Consider the following 22,484-nt stretch of genomic DNA (forward strand, 5'->3'; position numbering starts at 1 on the left):
CTCTGCTACCTAGCACCACAACACCTCCCCTGCAGCCACCTCTGCCATTCCATAGTTGGGCACCTCTGGTGACCCCCACTAATATTATCAGTCACCTGTATCTGCTGTTCATTTGGCCACCACCAAAGACTCCCCTGCACCCTGTAGTTGTTGGCCCTGCTCTCCAGTGGTCTGCCTGTCCAGTACCCTGCTCCAACCTAATGCTGGATCTTCTGTTGTCAGACAGCTTTCCCGAATTGCAAGTCTGACTCTTCCTAACCAGCTCAAGGAAGGCAGGCAATAGACTCAAGGGTGGAAGAAGCCAGCTTACAAGAGACAGGTAGGAGGCTAGCCAAAAGAGGGAAATTGCCTGTCTGTTCATTGTAAGCATGTGGTGGCCTAAAAAATCTTGGGGAGGAAGACTGCAGCTGTGGCTCAAGGGAGGTAGCCAGCCTAGCCAGGGCTAACAGGCCCAAGGCTAGCAGACTGAAATGCAGGCAACTGTGGAGGCAGGCTGGAGGCTAACAGGCATGTGGCCTGCCCGGCTGCCCTTCTGAGTGGCTCCCCTTTGCTGGCTCAGCGGAGAAGCTAACTGAACTGGCAGGCTTGCAGGCAGGAGGGACAGATCACAGATGTTTACCACAGACTCCCCAGAATCCCTGCCCAAGTTTACAGCCATCTACCCTGTTATACAGCATTCAATGCTAGAGGCCTTAAGGCTAAAATGCACTAAAGGCATCTGACAAACGTCCCAAAGTAATATGCTAACCATAAGCACAAACGTGTGTGTGTATATGTATATAATGTATCCCATCTCTCATTAAATATTAAATTATCATCCATCTGCATCAACGTGGCTGCTACTAGCTACAACCACTTGCCTATAAAATGCCACTGCTGGAAATGGTTGTATAATATTGATATGCTTTCTGATGCATACTGTTATCTAGGGGTGAGACATCTTCAATGTGCAGATAACAAACCAGGTTGCATTCTGGAACATTTAGATTATGGAGGCCATAATTATGCAAAACAGCACTGAATTGTATTGTACAAATTATATTATTTGCATGCTTTTGAAGGACCACATAAAATGAGGTGGCACACAGGCTTGTGGGCCTTGAGTTTGACACATGTTTCAGAGTGTAATATGTATCAAAGACATGAAAGGCCATGCAGAATTGTCTGTCACATAGATACACACACACTCACTCACTCAGTGTGTAGCCCATTGTCTGCTCCTACTGGATGTGAACCTCTCTGATTAGGAAAGATTACACAGCTGCTATCATTAGGATCACATGATGACATCACTGCACAGAAAAAAATATACTATACCATCATGCAGCATCTTTTTTTAGATGAGATCATAACCCCATTACATCAACACATGATGCAATTATTGTTTTAAGGGAAAAATCACACACACACAAAAATGATTTCTTATTTACCCCAAGTGGGTTTAACTCATGCAGATCATTTTGGTTTGATTAGCAGTGGTGTTCAGATCAAAGCCTAATACAACAGAGGTGAATGCTATTTTGTTAGTGGCATTTCAAAAACCCAACAGCACACTGTCTTCTTGGATAATACACACTTAACTGCATGATTAAGAACAAGCTTTAAGTTAGTAAATAGTAAATTATAGATGATGGCAATCCGTCCATTATCCGGAGTTACCCACAGTTTTTGGTAAAAGACATTACTGTTGTTTCTGCAAAGTGTTGAAGCAAAGAAGATCTTCAGGCAGACAAAGTTTTCACTAAATGACATGATGGTTACAGTTAATAACAATGTAGAAAATATGATGGAAATATGACATTTTTATTTGTTTGTTTTTTAATGACTTAATCTGACAAATATTGCTTTCTCCTCATCCACTCCCCACAGATATAATGTTTTTATTTGCTGAAATGGCTCCTCTCTTCAGTGGAGGTTCAGTGGCTGTTTAAGTCATATGCTTCATCTACGTCATGATAAAGTCTGTTCCCAATTGCACTTTGTAGCATTTTACATTTTAATATGGCTACTTTTTCAACTAATCTAAATGTAAAAACTTGATTTTTCCACTCAATGACCACCATACACAGAGACATGTTTTTGGTTTGTCTGTCCCATTCTTGTTAATGCAGTATCTTAAGAACGCTTTGATAGAATTTCTTCAAACTTGGCAGACATGTACACTTGGACTCAAGGATGAACTAATTTTGATGCTCAAAGATCAAAATTCAAGGTCACTGTGACCTTAACTCCTCTTTCTGGCGAACGCAATATCTCAGAATTCTTCAAATTTGATACAAATTACAACTTGGACTTGGGGATGAATTGATTAGATTTTGGTGGTTGAAGGTCATTGTGATCTCATGTCCATCCTATTCTAATGAACATGATATCTCAGGAACACCTGGAGGGAATTTCATTATATATGGCGCAAATGTCTACTTGGTCTCAGGGATGAGCTGATTAGATTTTGGGGGTCAAAGTTCACTGTGACCTCACAAACATACTATGATTGAAGAAATTATACACTATGACAAAATTTCACACAATGGTCTGATATGATAAAATTAAGACCTGATGTCATTTTATATCCAAAAGGTCAAAGGTCACCTTGAAGCTCTCTGTCAGTCCTCTGTACTGCTCTGTAAAAACATTCTCCAAGTGAAGACAGCATTTTTCTTACTGGAATCACACGTAATTACAGTGATAAAAAATACACTTAAAACCTTTGTATTATATTCCTTCAAGGATGAAGATGGGCTGACAGGTTTGATCCCCAAGGCCAGGCCCCACGTTACCCAGCCTGCCAGCTATATCCACCCTCAGGCCCAATTTGACAAAAAATATTAATATAATTCAATACTATTATTTCAATTATTGAAAAAAAATATTGTATTGCTCCTCCAGAGACTTCAATTAGAACTGCATCCATCAATCGGTATCCATAACAGTGGGTTCTTCATAACAATGGTCTGTTGTTGAGAAATAACAGACCTTGGAGTGCTGTAACTGACCAATCAGAATCCAGTGTTTAACAAAGCCGTGTGACAGAAACAGGTAGGAGGGACATCAGTCTCCCCGCAAAACGGGAAAAAACATGAACTGTAGATAGGAGAAGGCAAAGGGAGGAACGTGATTAAAGTGCTGTGTCACAGGGAGTTCTGGCCAGAGAGTCGCCAGAGCTCAGCACCTTCTCCTCTCTGGTGATGGAGACCAAAGAGAGAGATGAACTCTGCTTTCCTCAGCTGAACTCCTCCTGCAAGAAACCCACACATCCTCAAACTGAGGCCATGCTGATTTATGTTCTGCTTTCCTCTATTTCTCTGATCACCGTGGCTCTTAACCTGCTGGTCATCATCTCCATCTCCCACTTCAGGCAAATATTATAATTTAAATGTTTTGATTTACATAATAACTTGACCTACAGGAAGAAATTGTTTTGATTTGGTATTTAAAAGTTAGCAAACTTAGACACAGAGTTATATTATGGTTGTTGATTTACACTTTGCAATAATATTTTATTGTGTTGTTTTTGTGCATTACTGTACTAGAAACTCATTACATTATTTGTTATGGCTATAGATACAATATGTATATTGATGGTGTTCTCCTTCTCTAGGCAGCTCCACACCCCCACCAACCTCCTACTCCTCTCTCTGGCTGCCTCAGACCTCCTTGTGGGCCTGGTGCTGATGCCAGTTGAAATTATCTACATAGAGGCCTGCTGGTTTCTTGGTGACATTCTGTGCACTCTGTATTATGTTGTAGACTACATCATTACCTCTGCCTCAGTAGCCAACATGGTTCTCATATCGATTGACCGATATGTAGCTATTTGTGACCCTCTGCATTACCCCACAAAAGTCACTAAGAGTAGAGTACAAATCTGTGTTTGTTTGTGTTGGCTTTGTTCTATTTTATATAGAATTCTCCTTTTAAATGATCACCTGAAACATCCAGGTAGGTCTAACTCCTGTTTAGGAGAGTGTGTTGTTGTAATAAGTTACATTGCAGGAGTTGTAGACTTTGTTTTCACCTTCACCATACCCATTACTGTCATCTTAATTCTGTATTTGAGAGTATTTGTGGTGGCTGTGACTCAGGCTCGTGCCATGCGGTCGCATATCACAGCTCTGACAGCCCAACGCTCAGGGAGAGCAACTGCAAAGAAAACGGAGATGAAAGCAGCCAGGACTCTCGGCATTGTTATAGTTGTGTTTTTGTTTTGTTTCTGTCCATACTATTACCCCACTCTGCTAGGTGAAGACACATCTGTGGATGCTTCAGCTGCAGACTTTGAGATCTGGCTGGCACATTTTAACTCCTGTTTGAACCCTGTCATCTATGCCTTTTTCTACCCCTGGTTTAGAAAATCTATCAAACACATCCTGACACTGCAGATACTGAAGCCTGGCTCCTGTGATGCTAAAATATTATAGTCACATGCAGTGGTGTTTTAACTTTGTCTTTTAACTGAGATGTTCTTCGTGACAGGGAAAATGTAGTGATTAGTGTTGCTCTTGAGCAAAAGCATCTCAAATCAAGTGAAAACCTTTCTGCAATTGTATACCGTATATGTGTGTATACATGAAACCCCTAAATAATGCTTGTCTGTATTTAACATTCTGCTCAGTTCTCATCATGAACATACAGATCTACACACTGACGTTTATGTGTGAAACCTCACATATGAGGTGTATGTAGCTTTAATAATAATTAACATACACTTCGAAATAATTGCTGAAACATAATCGCATTTAAACAGAACATTCACTGTGATCGGGATTATATTATTTGTATGTCTTTTGTATTATAATGATTTTATTGTATAGTTTATTTATATGATTAGCTCAAGCCAGAGACACACTGTAATATAAAATGTATTTTCTCATTATCTAATTAGTTTTATACAGTCTGAAGCAGTCATTCCCAGAGACTGGGTCATGGATCACAGGAGATTTTATGTGGGTCACCAAATACATAAAAGATTATAGACAAAATTCTGCAAATTTAAGATTTATATCTGCAGTACAGCTTTTAGATATAATTCAAAATGTGCATATTGTTTTAGTGATGGAAGTAAATAATGAAAGCCTGTTAATTCCACCTATATGCACTTATTTTGTCTCATTTATGAAGTGGGCTAAAATGTCCTATATAGTATCTTTGAAGAGAAAAAATAAAAAAAAAACAATGAGGTGATTTATTTCCCATTTATAAATTATTTAACATGTATTTGATTTCAGTAACGCACATCAAGATAATATAAGGTGATGTAGAAATGACATTAAAAATGGTCAGGAACATTTATATATGCACAAATTAATTATTCCCAAGATTTATTGATAAGGCCCATTACGAATTGAGTTGAGTTTTAAAAAGTGGGTCCCCAGAAAGGAGAAAATATAAGTATTTTCTGATTAAAATGAAAGCCTAGCTCTTGTTTCATTTTCTCCTTTTCTGTTCTTCACAGGAGCAGAATCACATTTTTCAAACCATAAAGATATTATATATAAAGTGATACATGGTCAAGGTTTATCTGCTATATTGACACTTTAAACTGTTTTTGTTAAATCTGATCTCCAATCCCATTAGACCACTGGTGTCTGGCAACTTCAAAAACATTATTTATGAGTAGAAGTATACTAGTGATCAGTGACCAGGAACACACTAAAGGAAGGAGGACGTTACTGAATGTCTGCTGTTTGGAATTAATGATAACATATGAAACATATGATGGCTGCAGGAGCCAAAAAATTAAAGAATTTGGGTAGAAATTAGAATTGAAAAAATAACACTGGTAAAGGAGCTCAAAACATGCAAACAGTAATGATACATGGCCAACATGTATAATTATTCAGTGAGATAGTATGCAGTATATGTAGTGCAATATACAAAAAGAGTGTTGGAGATCCTCTGTCCTCTGTAACCAAAAATGCAAACTTGCTGGAGGTGGTGAAAGAAAAGTCAGGGGACCACCAAAGTATTAGGATAACACAGGAATTATCATCAGGAAATAATGAATGGCCTTGTGGGCGCACCACCTGCAGGAATAGGCACTGGGGTCAGTGTTTTGCAAGCAGGTCACAGGCAAATGCACTAACATGTGACATCACAGACTGGTCCTACAGGCATGAAATGGGCTCACCTTTTCACACAGCACTGGCTTTGGAACCAAACTCCTGGACATGGACAGGACTCTACTTTTCAAGAGTTGTCCAGAGTGAGAGGTATCGGATCTTGCTTGCATGTGTAGATCAGAATATCTAGACTTCTTGGAGTCTTTGGGTGGCGTCCTGTAAAAGTTGATATCTGGTGATCCTATACTTCTGCTGGGCGATTAGACACTCATGTGAGGGGTGATGGAGAAACATGGAGGGAGGGAGATTGGGAGGAACAGAGTGCCTGATCTGAGCCAGAGTGCTGTTCTGTTATTGGACTTGGACTCTACCATGCAGAGTTCACACACATTACAACACTTCATGATTCTCACAACACCACTCAAGTCTCAAGTGAAGCCATAGCTAATCTTACAGATGACAATTCATTATAATCTCTACAATGAAAGCTTTGAACATGGCCCACTCTGATTCAATGTCGCAAGCCTCCCCTGGGATGCACAAGAAATTCTTCTGGAGGTGGAAGATGAAGACCTTTTGGACAGGAGCATCGACCAGATATTCCCTGGTTTCCTGGTTTACCCTCACTACACATTCGGGCTTTTCTGGTCTGTCCAACAGCCTCCTATACCATCTGACCCAACTCATGACTAGGTGGTGGTCACTTGACAGCTCTGCTCTTCTCTTCACCCATGTGTCCAAGACATACTGCTGCAGATCTGATGATATGACCACAAAGTCGATCATCATCGACCTTTGGTCTAAAATGTTCTGGTATCTGCTTACTGTTGTGTCCCCTGCGGAATTGTGTGGGGGTTACTGAAAGCATATAGGGTACTGGGGTCACTGCTATGAGCCTTTGGTCTCTGTGAGACCTGTGTTTGTACATACAGCACAAAGTCAAATATGTTTTCAGTGTGTGTTGGACTCAGTGAAGGTTCCCCCTTGTCTCCAATCTAATCCACAGACAGGATCTCAAGGCACAGGAGTGTCCAGTTTGGTAACCTCAGAACTGTGTAGTTGCTTTCTGAAAATGATGTGGTTCTGTTGGCTTCATCAAACGGATGAAACAAATTAGTCTGAAGTGGCCAGGATGAGACTCAGCACCTCCAAGTCTGATGTGGGTGTAGAGTGAATTGCTGCCCAAAGTAGAAGTAGTAGAAATGAAGTAAAAGTGTGGTAAAATGGAGTATGACAGCAAAAGCTGATTGGTACTGGATTGTTGTGGGGGAGAAGGAGCTGAGTCGGGAGGCAAGGCTTTTGATTTACCAATCGACCTACGTTCCAACTTTCACCTATGGTCATGAGCTTCAGGAGGTAACTGAAAGAATGATGTCCAGCAGCCAAAATGGATTTCCTCTGTAGTGTGGCTGGGCTCAGAGATAGGGTGATGTGCTCTGATATCCTGTGCAAAGTTGCAGCAGAGCCACTTCCACTTTGCATCAAAAGGAGGCAGCTGAAGTGGTTTGGGCATCTGAATAGGATGCCTCCTTAACACCTCCCTTTGAAGGTTTACCAGGCACGTCCAACTGAGAGCAGACTCTGTGGTAGACGTAGGACTCACTGTAGGAATTACATATCTCATCTGGCCTGAGATTGATTCGGGATGTCCCAGCAGAAGCTGGAAAGTGATGCTGAGAAGAGGGACATCTGGAATGCCCTGCTTAGCCAGTGCCGCAGCGATGGAGCATCAATCAGGTGAACCGGTGATGCCAGGGAGACTAGAAGCAGCTGCAGCTCAGGATGGGCAGGAGGTGATTGCGGCTCAGTTGGAACAGGAGGATCCTGGGTGACTTTATGTGTGTTCTTAATTGGTTTATGGGTTACCTTTTGGTCAGTGTTTCAGTAGGAAACATGGTGCTCATATCAGTTGACCGCTATGTGGCTATTTGTGACCCCATGTTTTATACCACCAAAGTCACCCTGAAAAGAGTTACACTGTGCATTTGTCTGTGTTGGATATTTTCTGCTTTCCACAGCTGTTGGATACTGAGGGATTTCTTAAAACAACCAAAATTCAGCTCTGATTCGTGGCCAGAGTACAATAAGGAAATTTACTGTTTCGTTACTTCAAAAACAAAATATTGTCTGCACCATCATCTGCTTATAATACTAGGATATGTTACCTGAGATAATGCCACATGCATTGCAGCTGCTAGCTGGGATACCTGGCAACATTTTAAATTCCAGTTCAAGAACCATTATATAGTTTTTGCTGACTGTATATAAATGTATTTTGTTTTTCTGCAAAAAGTGAATAAATATACATTATAATTGAATTGTTCATTTTTTCATGCACTGGTATTGAATGGTATCATGAAAGAGTATGGACTGATGAGCAAAAACAATAAGCATGGTGTAATGGTTTGCACTTCTCGCTCTCTTTGTGGGTTTAAATTATGGTTTGGACACAGTTTGCATGTTCTCCACATGCCTGTGTGGTTTCCTCCAGGTACTCTGGCTTCCCCCACCATCAAAAACAAGTCAGTGAGCAAGGTGATGCATAGCAGCTGCCTACTGCTCTGAACACCTAGGTAGGTTAAATGCTGACACTGAAGCTGACTGTATAATTGTCTGGTTGTATATATCTACATGCAATTCATGGACACAAAATTGAGTACCTTGGTAACATGTTTAGTACAGGACACCAATCATATAATCTGTCATCTGAGTTTTCAGGTGAATTAAATTTCCATTATTGAATCTCCACCTGCTGATTCTGAACCCCTTCCACTAATAATGCAATTCAACCTGTCTTCATACCAGGCTGCAACAGCATTCCACTACAACCGCTACACGGTGTGGTTACACTCATGTGTGATCATGCCCCAGATTTGTGGTTCATTTGCACCTGCACCTAAGAGATTCTCAGGAGAATAACAGCTTGTACCATCATAGGTGTGAAGCATGCCATTGCAGTCTTGTTGATTTAGCAAGTCATTCATTTTAGTTCTGTGTTTTGTCTTCAGATGGTATCATGGCAATCAAACTAATCATAGAATAGAACAGAATACAATACAATACAACAAATTACATTTGTCTACAATAACATCCGGGTAGAAAACCTGTGTCACATACATATAAATTAAAGACAACATGCTAAATGTTTCCTTTTAGAGTATTTATCTCTTTTATCTAACATAAGTTTTATGCTTTTAGAAAGGTTTGGTTGGAAAACCAAAATGCCGTGTGAAGTGCCCCAGGTGATGGCCTGGGGGCAGGACACAGGCCGAGCAGGAAATCTCAGGCAGACAGCCTGGGGTCTGAGCAGACGCAGAATTGGAGACCTCAGGCGGGCAGCCTGGGGGCAGGGCAGAAGTAAAGTTGGAAACCTCAGGCGGACAGCCTGGGGTCAACTCAGAGGAGCAGAGGAGACCTGGCGGTTGACCAGATGCAAGGCCAAAAGACAGAGCACCTCTGGAGGTCAGTGTCAGAGACGGTGGAAGTCTTCTGTAGGTCGGAGATGAAGGCATGGGAACCAGGAGGCTGCCAACAAAGGCAAGGATAAGACCCCTCTGGAGACTGACAATGACTATGAAGACAACAGGGTCCCCCTGGCAGCCTACAGCAAAGATGGTGGGACCCCTCTGGTGGCCAACGGCACCGGCAAAGACGAAGGCGGGACCTCTCTGACTGCAGGTGGCACTGGTGAAGATGAAGGCAGGACCCTCTGGTGGCCAGTGGTGCTGGTGAAGATGAATACAGGACCCCACTGGTGGAAGAGCAGCAGGCCAAAGGTGAAGACTGATCCCCTCTAGTGGACAAGCAGGAGGCCAAAGGCCAAGACAGGACCCTTTGGGAGGATGAGCAGGAGGGCAAAGGCAAGGGAGGGACCCCGCCTGGTGCTGGTGATGAGGACAGGACCCCTCCAGTGTCCTGCGAAGGCAGGACCCCTCTGGCAGTTGGCAACGGCAGAGCCCCTCTGGACGCTGTTGACAGCAGCATGAAGGTGGGTCCCCACAGGAGGCCAGTGCTGCAGCGATGGAGCATCGATGAGGTGAACCGATGATGCCAGGGAGACTAGAGGCAGCTGCAGCTCAGGATGGGCAGGAGGTGATTGCGGCCCAGTTGGAACAGGAGGAAGCTGTGGCGGATCCGGCGATGGCCCAGCTGGGCCAGAAAGAGGCTGGAGAGTCTGTGGCTCTGGCAGGAGTGGAGGTGGCTGTGGCCCCACTGGGACTGGAGGTGGCTGTAGCCCTCCTGGCACTGGAAGTAGCTGCAATGGTGACAGCCCAACCGGGGGTGGCTGTGATGGTGACAGCCCAGGCAGAACAGGAGGTGGCTGTGGCCCAGCCGGGACATGAGGTGGCTGCGGCAATGACAGTCTAGCCAGGACAGGTGGTGGCTGTGGTGGCAACAGCCCAGTCAGGACAGGAGATAGCTGCAACGGCACAGGTGAGACAGGAGATGGTTGCAGCGGTGACAACCCAAGAGCCACAGGAGATGACTGTGGCACCACTGGGACAGGAGATGGTGGCAGCAGCCCCATGAGGCCTGAAGGAGATGGCAGTGGCAGCCCCACCAGAACAGGAGATGGTGGCGGTGGCAGCCCAAAATGACTGTAGATGGAGATGGCTGCCACAACTGAAGGAATGAAGGTGGACTCAGGAAGAGATTTGGTGTGGGCCAACCCAGGGGCTGAAGAGATGTCAGTTGAGTTACTGGGCAGCAGAACCTCCATGGTGCTGGGCAGCTGAGGCTCTGGGGTGTTGGGCAGCTGGGAAACATAATATCGTCGAGAGCCACGCTTCCTTCTGGAATATGTTCAAAGGACACTTCACTAATCGACACTCCTGTGTAGAATAAAGACTAATGAAAATTAAGGTGTTTGGTGATTGTGGAGCCATTGTACCGCCAGTGCAAGTGATTTTGCTGTCTTACGCCAGCGCAAGTGCCAGTTTTGCCATGTGGGTAAGATAGCAAATGCACTTGTGCTGGGTCTGTGCCGCTGTGGGTGTGAGGTCTAAACATGAAGGTGAAACGAAGGCGTGGCCCGGCATGTTTACTATCTTGTGCTCAGCGCATTGGAGTAAAACACGCTTGTGCTTTAGACCAGCCAAAACCTGGTCGAAGCACAAAGTCTGTGGTCTTTCAGCACAAGCTAGCACCTGGCAGGCTTGGCCAAAACACACACATCTTCACAATCACAAAACACTGTCATTTATGATCATTCTCTTCCTCCCACGGGAGTGTCAATTATTTAAGTGTTATTCGAACATATTTTCTATCAGCAATAAAATGTAAATATTGAAGTTAAAAGCGTTCACGTGTGTCTCGCACTTGGCTGAGGTGCACACACGTCTCTACAATCACAGAACACTTTTCATCAATGTTAAACAGCCGTGCACGCATGCATCTTTAAAGATGAACTCACTAATGAGGAAAAGAATTATTATAAAGCCTAATAAATCTAAATAGACCTGCGAAGTGAGCACGGCCGCGATCACAGCTGTCAGATTGTCTTTACAGCCTCCAGCTGTCATGCTGACTCATCTGACAGTGTGTGTCTGCCTGTTTGTTATGATCCAGAAAAACAATGATTGAACAATTATGATCTATAACATACAAAATATACAGACACTATAATTGACCACAGGAGTCCGGCCCAACCTGAGAGAAAAAATTTATGTGTGTTTCTGTCAGAGCTGGTTGGATAGATCCTTGCGTAATTTTGCGCACTCCAAACTTCAGAACAGAACAACTTGTTTCGCAGCGAGACAGAGGAGCAAGGATGGGAGGAGGAGATGAGGATTAGGTGGGAGAGGAGAAGAAGGAGGAGCACAGACCGCCGCTTAACTGCTCCTCCACCTGGCTCAGGTGGGCCAACGGAACCGGGAAGCTTCGCGGCTGGACTGGATCTGTTCGCCTCCCCTCTCTACTGCACCATCTCTCTCCCCCACTCCTCAGCCAGTAAAATTAATAATGATGATGATGCTAATAATTAATTATAAAATACAACACAATTTCAAGATGCTTCAGTGTAAAACATAACCAGTTACATATCTGCATGACATTTGCAGTTCATATTTATTGTATTGCGTGAAGCTGTTTTGGAGACGTCCTGCTGTCTCCATATATTGCGTGCTGTTACGCATTCTCTTTTTGAACCAGGAGATCTGTCTCCTTTCTCACAGTTCTGCCCAGTTTCCCTTGACCTGTTCTCCATTCCCCCAGTTTCCCTCCTGTCCCTCTGCCCCAGTAAATTTCCACTCTCCCTGCCTCTGCTCCACTCTACCTGCCAGCCACTCCCACCTCATCAGCTCAACTCCACTCACCTGCTGGCACAGCTGCAGCTCATCCCCAATCAGCCCTGCTTATAAGCCTCTCCTGCACTCTCACTCTTTGCCACACTGTTCTTCAATATTCCCTGTAAGATTGTAAGGATTGTTCTCCTGTTTGCCTACCCTGCCCGCCTGACTCTCCTGCCTTGCCTGGTTCCCGGAAATTCACCACAGCCTTCTGTTCCTGACTGTGAGATCTATCTCTACGTTCCTTGTTTTGGCTGCCTGTCCCTGTGGCTGCTGGTGAGTCCGCCTGTCATTACGTCTCCACCTGGTTCCAACTTCCCTGCTGCTCATCCCCAGTCTGCTCTGCTGCATCTCAGCCTGCGCTTCTGGTTCTGGACTCCTCACCTTGTCGACCTTGTCTCCTGCAAGCCCCTCTCTGTCACTCCTGCCTGCTGTGTTACGGTACTGTATGTGTAGCCCAGGCTTCATAAACTGTGATTAAATTAAAAGGAAAGTGAATAGAGGTTCGTTATTTAGTGTAAATGAGTGTGTGAGTGAGAGATAGCTGGCATTTATAGGGTTAACTGCACCGCACGGAGCAGAGAGCGTGATGCGTCATGACATCACTGGCCAATCACGTTGCAGTTGCGCACAGCACCTTGGGGGATAGATGGAGCGAGAGGAGACGCCACACCATTCGGCTGCACGAAAAGCGATTTAGCTGAGGAAAAAGATATCCAGAAGCGGTTAAAACTGAGTGAAATGGTCAAAATCCACTCCAAGCTGAGCCCACAGAGTTCGTGTTTAAAATCGCCAACTCGGCGGTGAGTTAAATGTGTATTTTGAGAAACGAGCATCGAGTAAAAGTAGTGTTGGCTGCGGCGCTAATCTAGTTGCTAAATACTAATACAGTGCCTCATGCGCTAGCCACCAGGATAGCAGGCTATGAGAATGTGTGTTGTGTGTTGACCTCAGCTAAAAGCAGAGCTAATGAACAGGCTAACGGCTAACAGGGTGGGGTAAACCAGGTGAAATGCTGGGCTATCATATGTGTGAGGGTGTGTGTGTGTGTGCGGTGTGTATGTGCATATCGGGTGTGTAGCGTGTGTGTACATGTGCCATGTGTGCGTATGCATTGTGTGTATGTAGGAAAAAAGAGGGCGAAGCCTTATGTTATCATTTTATGCAAAGAATTTATGTTGAAAAAAAGCTATTTTGAGTTATTTGAGTATTTTCAACTGATTTACACTAGGGAATTGAGACCTATAAGAAAAAGTGAGAATTATTTTATTTTTATTTTTTTCTTTTTGTTAATTTATTTAATTACATTTATAGGTCATATTTATGTTATTTATTTTAACAAAGAATTAATGGCCTGTAGTGATTTAAGTTAATTTAATTCAAATGAATGAATGTGGCCTGTTCTACTCCAGGTCAGGTTTTTTTAGAGGATGAGATTCGGTGACACTTGATGTTGAAAGAGGGGACATCAGAGCCACCAGTAGTCAACGCTAGAGAGAGAAGATGCCAGTTCTGGGTAGCCACCAGGCGGCTTCCAGACCCCTGCTGGACTGAGGGATCCGAGAACCAGATGGTGAGCCGGAACAGAGGAAAGGAGGACAACTGAACTTACCTCCCAGACTTGCGGTGTGGTAGGACAAATAGAGAAACACAGAGAAAAAAAAGGGCCCCAATGAAAAAAACATTGAGCTCATAACAAAAAGAAAGAAAAGACAATACAGACTGAACACAACACATTTTTCTATTTTTTAATTTTTTTTATTCTCTTTTGTTTTTGCGCGCAGTTTGTTACTTTTCATATTTCTATTAAAAAGGGAAATGTTATATTGTTCTTGTTGATGACCAGCAATACAGTTCTTGCAAGCTAAATTCGGTGTGAGCGTGTTCAATGTTGTTGTTCCACCCAGGACTCCATGAGTGCTACCTTAGAGATTCTGACACGGGTCCAAACTGAAACTGAAACTAAATAGCACCTGTAGTCTCATCGGGCATAGAGGGGTTATATATGGGTCCGAGGGTTCACGTCCTCCCCCTCGGTTCCACATTCAGGCTCAGCTTGACCCAATCCCCGAGCCTGAAACCCAGAGACTTTGTGTGGGCCCCGAGCCTGGAGAACAAACTGTGTCCTGTGTTTTCTCATCTGCTTGAGTTCCTGTTCTGCTTGTGCACTTCATTAAATAAAGGTCATTCCAACCGCCCCAGATTTTCTGTGTGCTGCTATTGGGTCCAAAGAACACCTGTTACAGTACAGTCTGGCCAAGAATGGACCCAGCGCACACCTTCTGGGAGCAGAACTGTGTCAACAGAATGGAAAATCTTTTCCAGCAGCATGCCGCTTTAATGGCCATCCAGAAGCAGACATATTCAGCATTAACTGCCCGGGCTCAGCAGATAAGCATGGTCTTGGCCCAGGTTTCGTCTCAGCTTTTAGGCCCCTTGCCAGCTCCAGTTAAGGCTAGCCTTCGGCCTGCTAGCCCCCTGTCAGCTACATCTCCAGAAACTGCTAGCTGTGTGCCTGCTAGTCTCCTGCCAGCTCCAGTTAGGGCTAGCCTTCGGCCTGCTAGCCCCCTGTCAGCTCCATCTCCAGGAGCGGCTAGCTGTGTGCCTGCTACTCCCCTGCCAGCTCCTGAAAGAGCTAGCCTACAGCCTGCTATCCTCCTGTCAGCACCATATCCTGTCCTGGTTGGGTCGCAGCCATGTCCTGTCCTGGTGGGGCCGCCACCGCCGCCACCACTTCCTGTCCCAGTGGGGCCACCGCAGTCATCTCCTGTTCCGGCTGGGTCGCCACCACTTCCTTTCCTGGTTGGGTGTTATGTCCCGGTCTAGGGGAACCCTGGACACAACAGATAATGTGCTCCCTCCGTCTTCCCACACCAAAGAAGGCCAGCAACCACGTTTCCAGGTTCAAAAAAAGGAGCAGTTTATTTTGCTTCAGGGGGAAACACAGGCCAAAACAATAAACAAAACAATCTAAGGAAAACCCTAAACTTACCTAACGAAGAAAAAACAAAAGGGGAAAGAATGACAAAATACTAACCTGATCTCCTAACAAAAACATAAACAGGAGAAAACAGGTTCACAAAATAAAGGCTGCTCCCCCCCTACTAAACTGCCCTGCTATTTACACGTATTTACAAAGGTTTCAAGGATTCGAGGCTTACTCGAAATATGCTCACAGTGCTATCAACAAATTACTCGAAGCTACTACAGTCATCTACTGATCTACAAAGATTACCAAAACAAAACAACTTGTAACACCGTGCTGGCGGTTCTTTGCGGTGGGGAGGCTGGGGAGAGGGAGAATGCAGGCCGTCGGCGCTCATGTAGGCCTAGGGCTCCGCCCCCTGACCAATCGCGCGGCAGCAATCGTCGTCATCATCATCATCATCATCATCATCATCATCATCATCATCATCATCCAGCGCCACCTGTTCCCAATTCACACTGGAGCAACAACACACACACACCCTAGGGAGAGGAGACACTATAGCAAAAGAAAAAAACAAAAACACATTCACAAATGACCCACGGGGTCATAACATTGGGTCGCAGCCATCTTCTGTTCCAGCTGGGCCGCAGCCACGTCCTGTGCTGGTGGGGCCGCCACCGCTGCTGCCACCACTTCCTGTCCCAGTGGGGCCACCGCAGCAATCTCCTGTTCCGGTTGGGTTGCCGCCACTTCCTGTCCCATTTGGGTCGCAGCCGTCACCTGCTCTGGCTGGACCGCAGCCACTTCCTGTGCTGGTGGGGCCACTGCAGCTGCCTCCTGTTCCAGCTGGGTCGCCATCACCATCTCCTGTCCCGGGTGGGTCACAGCCATCTCCTGTTCCGACTGGGCCGTCGCCGCCGCAGCCTTCGCCAGTTCCTGCTTTGCCTGGGCTGTGGCCACCGCAGCCACCTTCTCCAGTTCCTGTTTCTAGGCTAGGTCACTGCCACCACCACTTTCTGTCCCGGTGGGGCCACTGCAGCTATCTCGTGCTCCAGCTGGGTCGCCATCACCATCTCCTGTTCCGGTTGGGCCACAGCCATCTCCTGTTCCGGCTGGGCTGCAGCCACTTCCTGTCCCGGCTGGGCCGCCGCTGCCGCAGCCATCGCCAGCTCCTGCTCCAGCTGGGCCGCGGTGCCGCAGCCGTCGCCAGCTCCTGCTCCTGCCCCGGCTGGGTCGTTGCCGTCGCCAGCTCCTGCTCCTGCCCCGGCTGGGCCGTCCTCGCCATCATTACTCCTGCTGGGCCACTGGCGCTGCAGCCTCCTCCAGTCCCTGACCGGGCCACAATCACCTCCTGCCCATCCTGAGCTGCAGCTGCCTCCACTCTTCCTGGCGTTATCTGCTCGCCTGAAGACTCCCCGTTGCTGGTCATCTGAGGGGTCCCACCTTCGTCTTCGCCAGTGCCGCCAGCTGCCAGAGCGGTCCCGCCTTCGTCTTCGCCAGCGCCACCGGCCGCCTGCCGCCTGCTCATCCGCCCGAGGGGTCTCGCCTTGATTGCTGGCCTCCTGCTCGTCCCCCCGAGGGGCTCTGTCTTCACCTTCGCCACCTGTCTCCAGATGGGCCTTCGCCTTTGCCTTCGCCGCCATGGCCGGTCTCCTGAGGGTCTTTGCCTTCGCCGCCGCCATGGCCGGTCTCCTGAGGGTCTTCGCCTTCGCCGCCGCCACCATGGCCGGTCTCCTGAGGGTCTTCGCCTTCGCTGCCGCTGCCATCACCGGTCTCCTGAGGGTCTTCGCCTTCGCCGCCGCCATCGCCAGTCTCCTGAGGGTCTTTGCCTTCACTGCCACCACCATCGCTGGTCTCCTGAGGGTCTTCGCCCTCGTCATCTGCCACCAGAGGGGTCCTGCTGTCTTCGCCCTCATCAACAACATCAGACGGGCCGCCCGCCTGAGGTCTCTGGCTCCGCCTCTGCCCTGCCCTCTGGCTGCCCGCCTGAGGAATCCGGCTCTGCCTCTGCCCTGCCCTCTGGCCGCCCGCCTGAGGTCTCCAGCTCCGCCTCTGCCCTGCCCTTGGGCCGTCCACCTGAGGCCTCTGCCTTTGCCCTGCCTTCATCAGCCTTCCAGCTGGACGGATTTTCCACAATTCACCAACCCTAACCCTAACCCAAATGCACAATAGACATTTATTTTGCCCTTTTGAGGTCAACTTTATTGGTAACCTGGCTATTCCATAACATTAGCTAGCAAATCAGCGGCAAGTTTATTTCTGGAGAACATTTCGCTCATTGTGGTAGATCTCAGTTGGAAATGCCATTCAAACAACCAATCTTTTAAAGTACAAAGAATTTTAACTGGTTGAAATACATAGATAGTTTCTTACTTTCTTACAGTCAGTACCAAAATGATCCCCCCTTCCCTCCTCTACATATTACAACAGTATAACATAAATGCTGAATGTAACATAAATAGACAAAGGTAAGATATGAAATACAAACCACATATTAAGTCAATATAATAATGGTAGATTTATTACCAAAAAAGCAGCTCTTTGACTAGATTGGCCTTGGCAATAAGTGGGCAGCACTTGGTCAAGTCAGGCTGTTTTGTGTGTTTCATATTTTTTTCATGACAGTTGAATCTGGTCATTGCCCTCTTTCAACTTTAATAACATTCAGTTACCATTTTACTGAATGTTTCTTTTCCCAGACAAATAAATCCATGCCATTTAAACTAGTCCACTATTAGATGTAGTGATCAGAAATACAATTATTTGAGGTAATTTTTTCAAAAGTTGTATGACTCTAAAGGCATCCGTCTCAGAGAATTAAACTTCTCTGTGTCTGTGTCAGTTCGTTTGTTACCCATGCCTGTCAACTCGCATCTCCTTTGTTACCCTCCTGTGTTTGGACCTTGTGTTATTTTTTCCCTGGACTGTTTTTGTGTTTGCCTTTTTGTGGATTCATTTGTTTCTTTGGACCCTGGACATTCCCCTCCTGTGTTAGTGTAAGCCTTTGTTTTGTTGTTTTATTTCATTAAAACTTTTTTTTGAACTGGTTCTCCTGTGTTGTCTGTAGTTTGGGTCCTCCACCTTGTTGCCCATAACAACAGTATGATGTACTTGTCTTGAGTTGATAAAATTTGCATATGACAGGGGAGGAAGGATAGAGACAAATGAGATGTATGAGAAAGAGCTCTGATCAGAAAGTTGCTAGGACTCAGTAGGTTCTCCTCTTTCCCTCTGATAAGGAAGGCCATGGAAGAAGATGAACTCTGCTTTCCCAACATCAACACCTCCTGCAGGAAGATGATGAGCTCTCATTCGGAAGCCACCCTAATTTACATTCTGCTGACCTGCATCAGTCTGCTTACTGTGGTTCTTAACCTGCTGGTCATCATCTCTATCTCCTTTTTCAGGCAAGGAAACTTTTCTGTGCAACTTACAAAATGTTTGGAGTTTGTTGTTCGTTTGTTTGTTTTTTGTTACAGTTTGAGACATGAAGAAATAGCTTTGAGCTAGGCATCATATTATACTCGCTAATAACACTTATTTCTACACCTACTGTATAACAATGTGTTCAGTGTTGATATTTTTACATTTCAGGCAGCTCCACACCCCCACCAACCTCCTCCTCCTTTCTCTGTCTGTCACAGACTTCCTTGTGGGTCTCCTGCAGATGCCAGTTGAAATCCCTGCCCTCCAAGGATGTTGGATCCTGGGTGACTTTATGTGTGTTCTTAATTGGTTTATGGGTTACCTTTTGGTCAGTGTTTCAGTAGGAAACATGGTGCTCATATCAGTTGACCGCTATGTGGCTATTTGTGACCCCATGTTTTATACCACCAAAGTCACCCTGAAAAGAGTTACACTGTGCATTTGTCTGTGTTGGATATTTTCTGCTTTACACAGCTGCTGGATACTGTGGGATTTCTTAAAACAACCAGACAGATATAATTCCTGTTATGGAGAGTGTGCAGTTGTGATCCATTATATTGAAGGAACTTTTGACTTTGTTGTCACCTTTTCAGGCCCCATTATTGTGATCATAGTTCTATATATGAGAGTATTTGTGGTGGCTGTGTCTCAGGCTCGTGCCATGCACTCCAAAAATGCTCCTGTCACACTCAAGAGTTCAAAGACAGTAACTGCTAAGAAATCTGAGATAAAAGCAGCCAGAATTCTTGGTGTTGTTGTTTTTGTGTTTGTTTTGTGCTCATGTCCATATTATTGTTTCACAATGGCAGCTGAGAACAACTTGGTAGGGGCGTCATCTGGATTCATTTGGGTGATGTATTTAAACTCCTGTTTAAACCCTGTGATTTATGCCTTTTTCTACCCGTGGTTCAGAAAAGCTATTAAACACATTGTTACACTTCAGACACTGAAACCTGGCTCATATAATGCTGACATACTTTAGAGAAAGACTTTGGAGAGACTAAAACTATTCTTTCTCTGTAAAGAAAAAAATATTTTTTCATGCTATTGTCAATACACTAATTTTTTTACCCCCTCAAGTCAGTACAATTGAACACAACAGGGAATATAAAATTACATATAACTTTGTCTGTTTCAGATAACCTTCTTCTTCCATTCTCTGTTTGCTTTTGATTGCACTTTTCCCCCACTTCAGTTATGCCTATTAGAATGATTTTGCTATTGCTTTATTTTTTTTTTTCATGGAAACAAAGACCTGTATCCTACAGGGATGACCACCAAAATCTGGCTCTGATTCAGGGTCAGCGAATCAGGAACAATAAGTACAATACAATAAAGTAAAATAAGGAAATTCACTGTTTTATAATATTATCTGCACCATCATCTGCTTATAATACTAGGATATGTTACATGTGATAATGCCACATGCATTGCAGCTGCTAGCTGAGATACCTGGCAACATTTTAAATTCAAGTTTAAGAACGATTAAAGAGTTTTTGCTGATTGAGAAACAGTATTTTGTTTTTCTGCAAAAAAGTGAATAAATGTACATTTTAATTGAATTGTTCATTTTTTATGCACAGAAATGGAATCATGAAAGAGCATTAATGTAGTACTGGATTAATGAGCAAAAACAGTAAGCATCATGTAATCATGTTTAAATCATGTTTGGATAACTGCTCCCTCTAATGTCATTCAGTCTTCTAACCAGGCTGTGGCAGCATTACACTACAACTGCTAATTAAGTGAATTGTAACATTTGTGGTTTCACTCATGTGTGGTCATGCTACAGATTTGAGGTTTATTTGCACCTGCACCTAGGAGAATCTCAGGAGAATAATAGCCTGTACAATCACAGGTGTGAAACATGCCACTGCAGTCCTGTAGATTTAGCAAGTCATTCATTTTAGTTCAGTGTTTTGTCTTTAGATATTGTAATTGTTGTAGATTTTATCTTTTGCCCATACATCAAAAGGAGAAAGCACACAGGAGTCCAACATGTCTTACACTGAAACTGGTTTAATAATAATTAATCAAGGAGAATGAAGGAATAACCACTACATACCGGCATTGATATTCCCTTCAAAGTCTTTAAACATTCACAGATAAGGTCATGATGAACCTATGCCCAAATAAGGTCAGACCCAATACATCTACAGCACATCGAATGATGAATACTCAAGGTGTGAGACCACAGTTCAGCACCCTTTGCCCCATAGCTCAGGGTCAGTGTTATCCAAACCAGATTACAGTTATGTCTTCTCTGTTCAGAGAGACAAGAAAAACACCTCTCCGACCTCAGCTGCCAAGGCAACATTATCGAATTTTTCCCTTAATAATCTGAAAGGAGAGGACAGCTGCATCTACTGTCTAAAGGAGAGTTAGCGTAGTTCTCTCAATGGCTCCAAGGCCCCAGCATGATACCTTAAATTGGGAAATTCCCTAACAATCCCCTCTTATTGATCATGAGATCAACATTGATTACCCACACTTTTAAACATTAAATAGGCAAGACTACCCAGGAGTATCCCAGAATTGAAAAGACATCTACAGTACAAAATTGGGCTGAAATCACAGAATTTCAAAAGTATAATTCAAATTATATAAAAAACATAATACATACACGTATTAACATCAAATTAAAATCATCATTCAGTTAGAATAAATTCAGAATTATTACGAAAGATAAAATCATGAAATCTGATACAATTGTAAAATCAGATGAGATCATAAAATCCCCTTATTTTTTGAGAACGATTACCTTTGCTAAAAGATGCAGTTCATCTTTTCAGAAAATACAAACTGCAATCAATGTTTCAAAACATCTGAAAAAGTCATTAATTAGCAAAAAGTTGTAGTACCTTTTCGATCTATTTATTATGCATCTAATCTTGTATACAGTTCTCTTTATTTGGTACACCTTACTAGTATTGTTGGACCCCTTTTTGCCTTTGGCACTGCCTTAATTCTTCATGGCATATGGCAGGTAAACTGTGGCATGATACTCCATTACACTCAGTTGGAACTAAGGGGTCCAAAGTGTGCCAAGAAAATATCCAGAGTTATCCAGAGTTGCTGTGATGCCAGCTACTTTACTGGCTGGAGAGGAGCTCAGAGTGTATAATAGGGTTTCCATCCACCATCCATGTGTGTGTATACATATATATATGTATATTATATATATATATATATATATATATATATATATACACACACACACATGGTTTGGCAGTTTGTTTATTTTCGCTATTTATATATATATATATATGTATGTATATATCAGAGGTTGCGCTAGACTTTTTCATTGTCTGTCATTTTGACTGACAGGGTCATAAAAATCCTGTCATAATCTATTTTTACCTGTCACTTTAATTTTTAAAATGATAATAATTACATATTCAATAGCATTTACTTTTCATTCATTTTTAATTAATATTCAGTCCAAACAAGCTGAACAGAGAATCCACACCGTACCTCTTTTATCAACTCCATCATTGTTATTGGGCTTTTTGAAGAAACTTCAGCTGCTGACACTCAGCTGCCGTGACACTAGGTGCGTTCAAGATGAGCCAGGCCTATGCAGAATTGATCAACGGTGATCGCTGCATAGTGCATGCCGGTTAGATTTGTGTCCGACTTGATCCCAACTTGCTCTGACGTCATGCACATGTGGGCAACAATAACCTCACGAGATCGAGGCGGCCGCAGTTTGTAGAGCCAGATGCCGCAGCTGCTCTCCACCAACTGCAAACGCCTGGCTGTCACCTGATTGACAAGCTGACA

The 22,484-nt window shown here is 44.3% G+C and overlaps 2 protein-coding genes across 3 annotated transcripts; both read left to right on the forward strand.

Annotated features, from left to right (window-relative positions):
* Positions 1–3,182: 3,182 nt before the first annotated feature.
* On the forward strand, positions 3,183–4,418 carry LOC146322576 (trace amine-associated receptor 13c-like). 2 transcript variants are annotated; one of them, XM_084724599.1, is made up of 2 exons: positions 3,183–3,355; positions 3,599–4,418. In XM_084724599.1, exons 1-2 carry the CDS (start codon positions 3,186–3,188, stop codon positions 4,416–4,418), a joined length of 990 nt encoding a protein of 329 aa, XP_084580725.1. In that variant the 5' UTR covers positions 3,183–3,185. The 2 variants fall into 2 exon arrangements, with proteins under 2 accessions (XP_084580725.1, XP_084580726.1); XM_084724600.1 differs by having other exon boundaries at positions 3,186–3,238; positions 3,596–4,418.
* A 14,103-nt stretch (positions 4,419–18,521) lies between these two features.
* On the forward strand, positions 18,522–19,683 carry LOC146322577 (trace amine-associated receptor 13c-like). The gene is made up of 2 exons (XM_084724587.1): positions 18,522–18,682; positions 18,870–19,683. Exons 1-2 carry the CDS (start codon positions 18,522–18,524, stop codon positions 19,681–19,683), a joined length of 975 nt encoding a protein of 324 aa, XP_084580713.1.
* Positions 19,684–22,484: the final 2,801 nt, after the last annotated feature.

The sequence above is a fragment of the Lutjanus erythropterus genome, chromosome 8, assembly GCF_056507025.1.
Source record: "Lutjanus erythropterus isolate fLutEry1 chromosome 8, fLutEry1.hap2, whole genome shotgun sequence".
Classification (NCBI taxonomy): Eukaryota; Metazoa; Chordata; class Actinopteri; order Lutjaniformes; family Lutjanidae; genus Lutjanus; species Lutjanus erythropterus.

Coding starts and splice junctions, on each gene's coding strand:
- LOC146322577 (XM_084724587.1), top strand. CDS start 18,522: ATGGAAGAAGATGAACTCTGCTTTCCCAACATCAACACCTCCTGCAGG. Junction 18,683..18,869: donor ATCTCTATCTCCTTTTTCAG/GCAAGGAAACTT, acceptor TTTACATTTCAG/GCAGCTCCACACCCCCACCA.
- LOC146322576 (XM_084724599.1), top strand. CDS start 3,186: ATGGAGACCAAAGAGAGAGATGAACTCTGCTTTCCTCAGCTGAACTCC. Junction 3,356..3,598: donor ATCTCCATCTCCCACTTCAG/GCAAATATTATA, acceptor CTCCTTCTCTAG/GCAGCTCCACACCCCCACCA.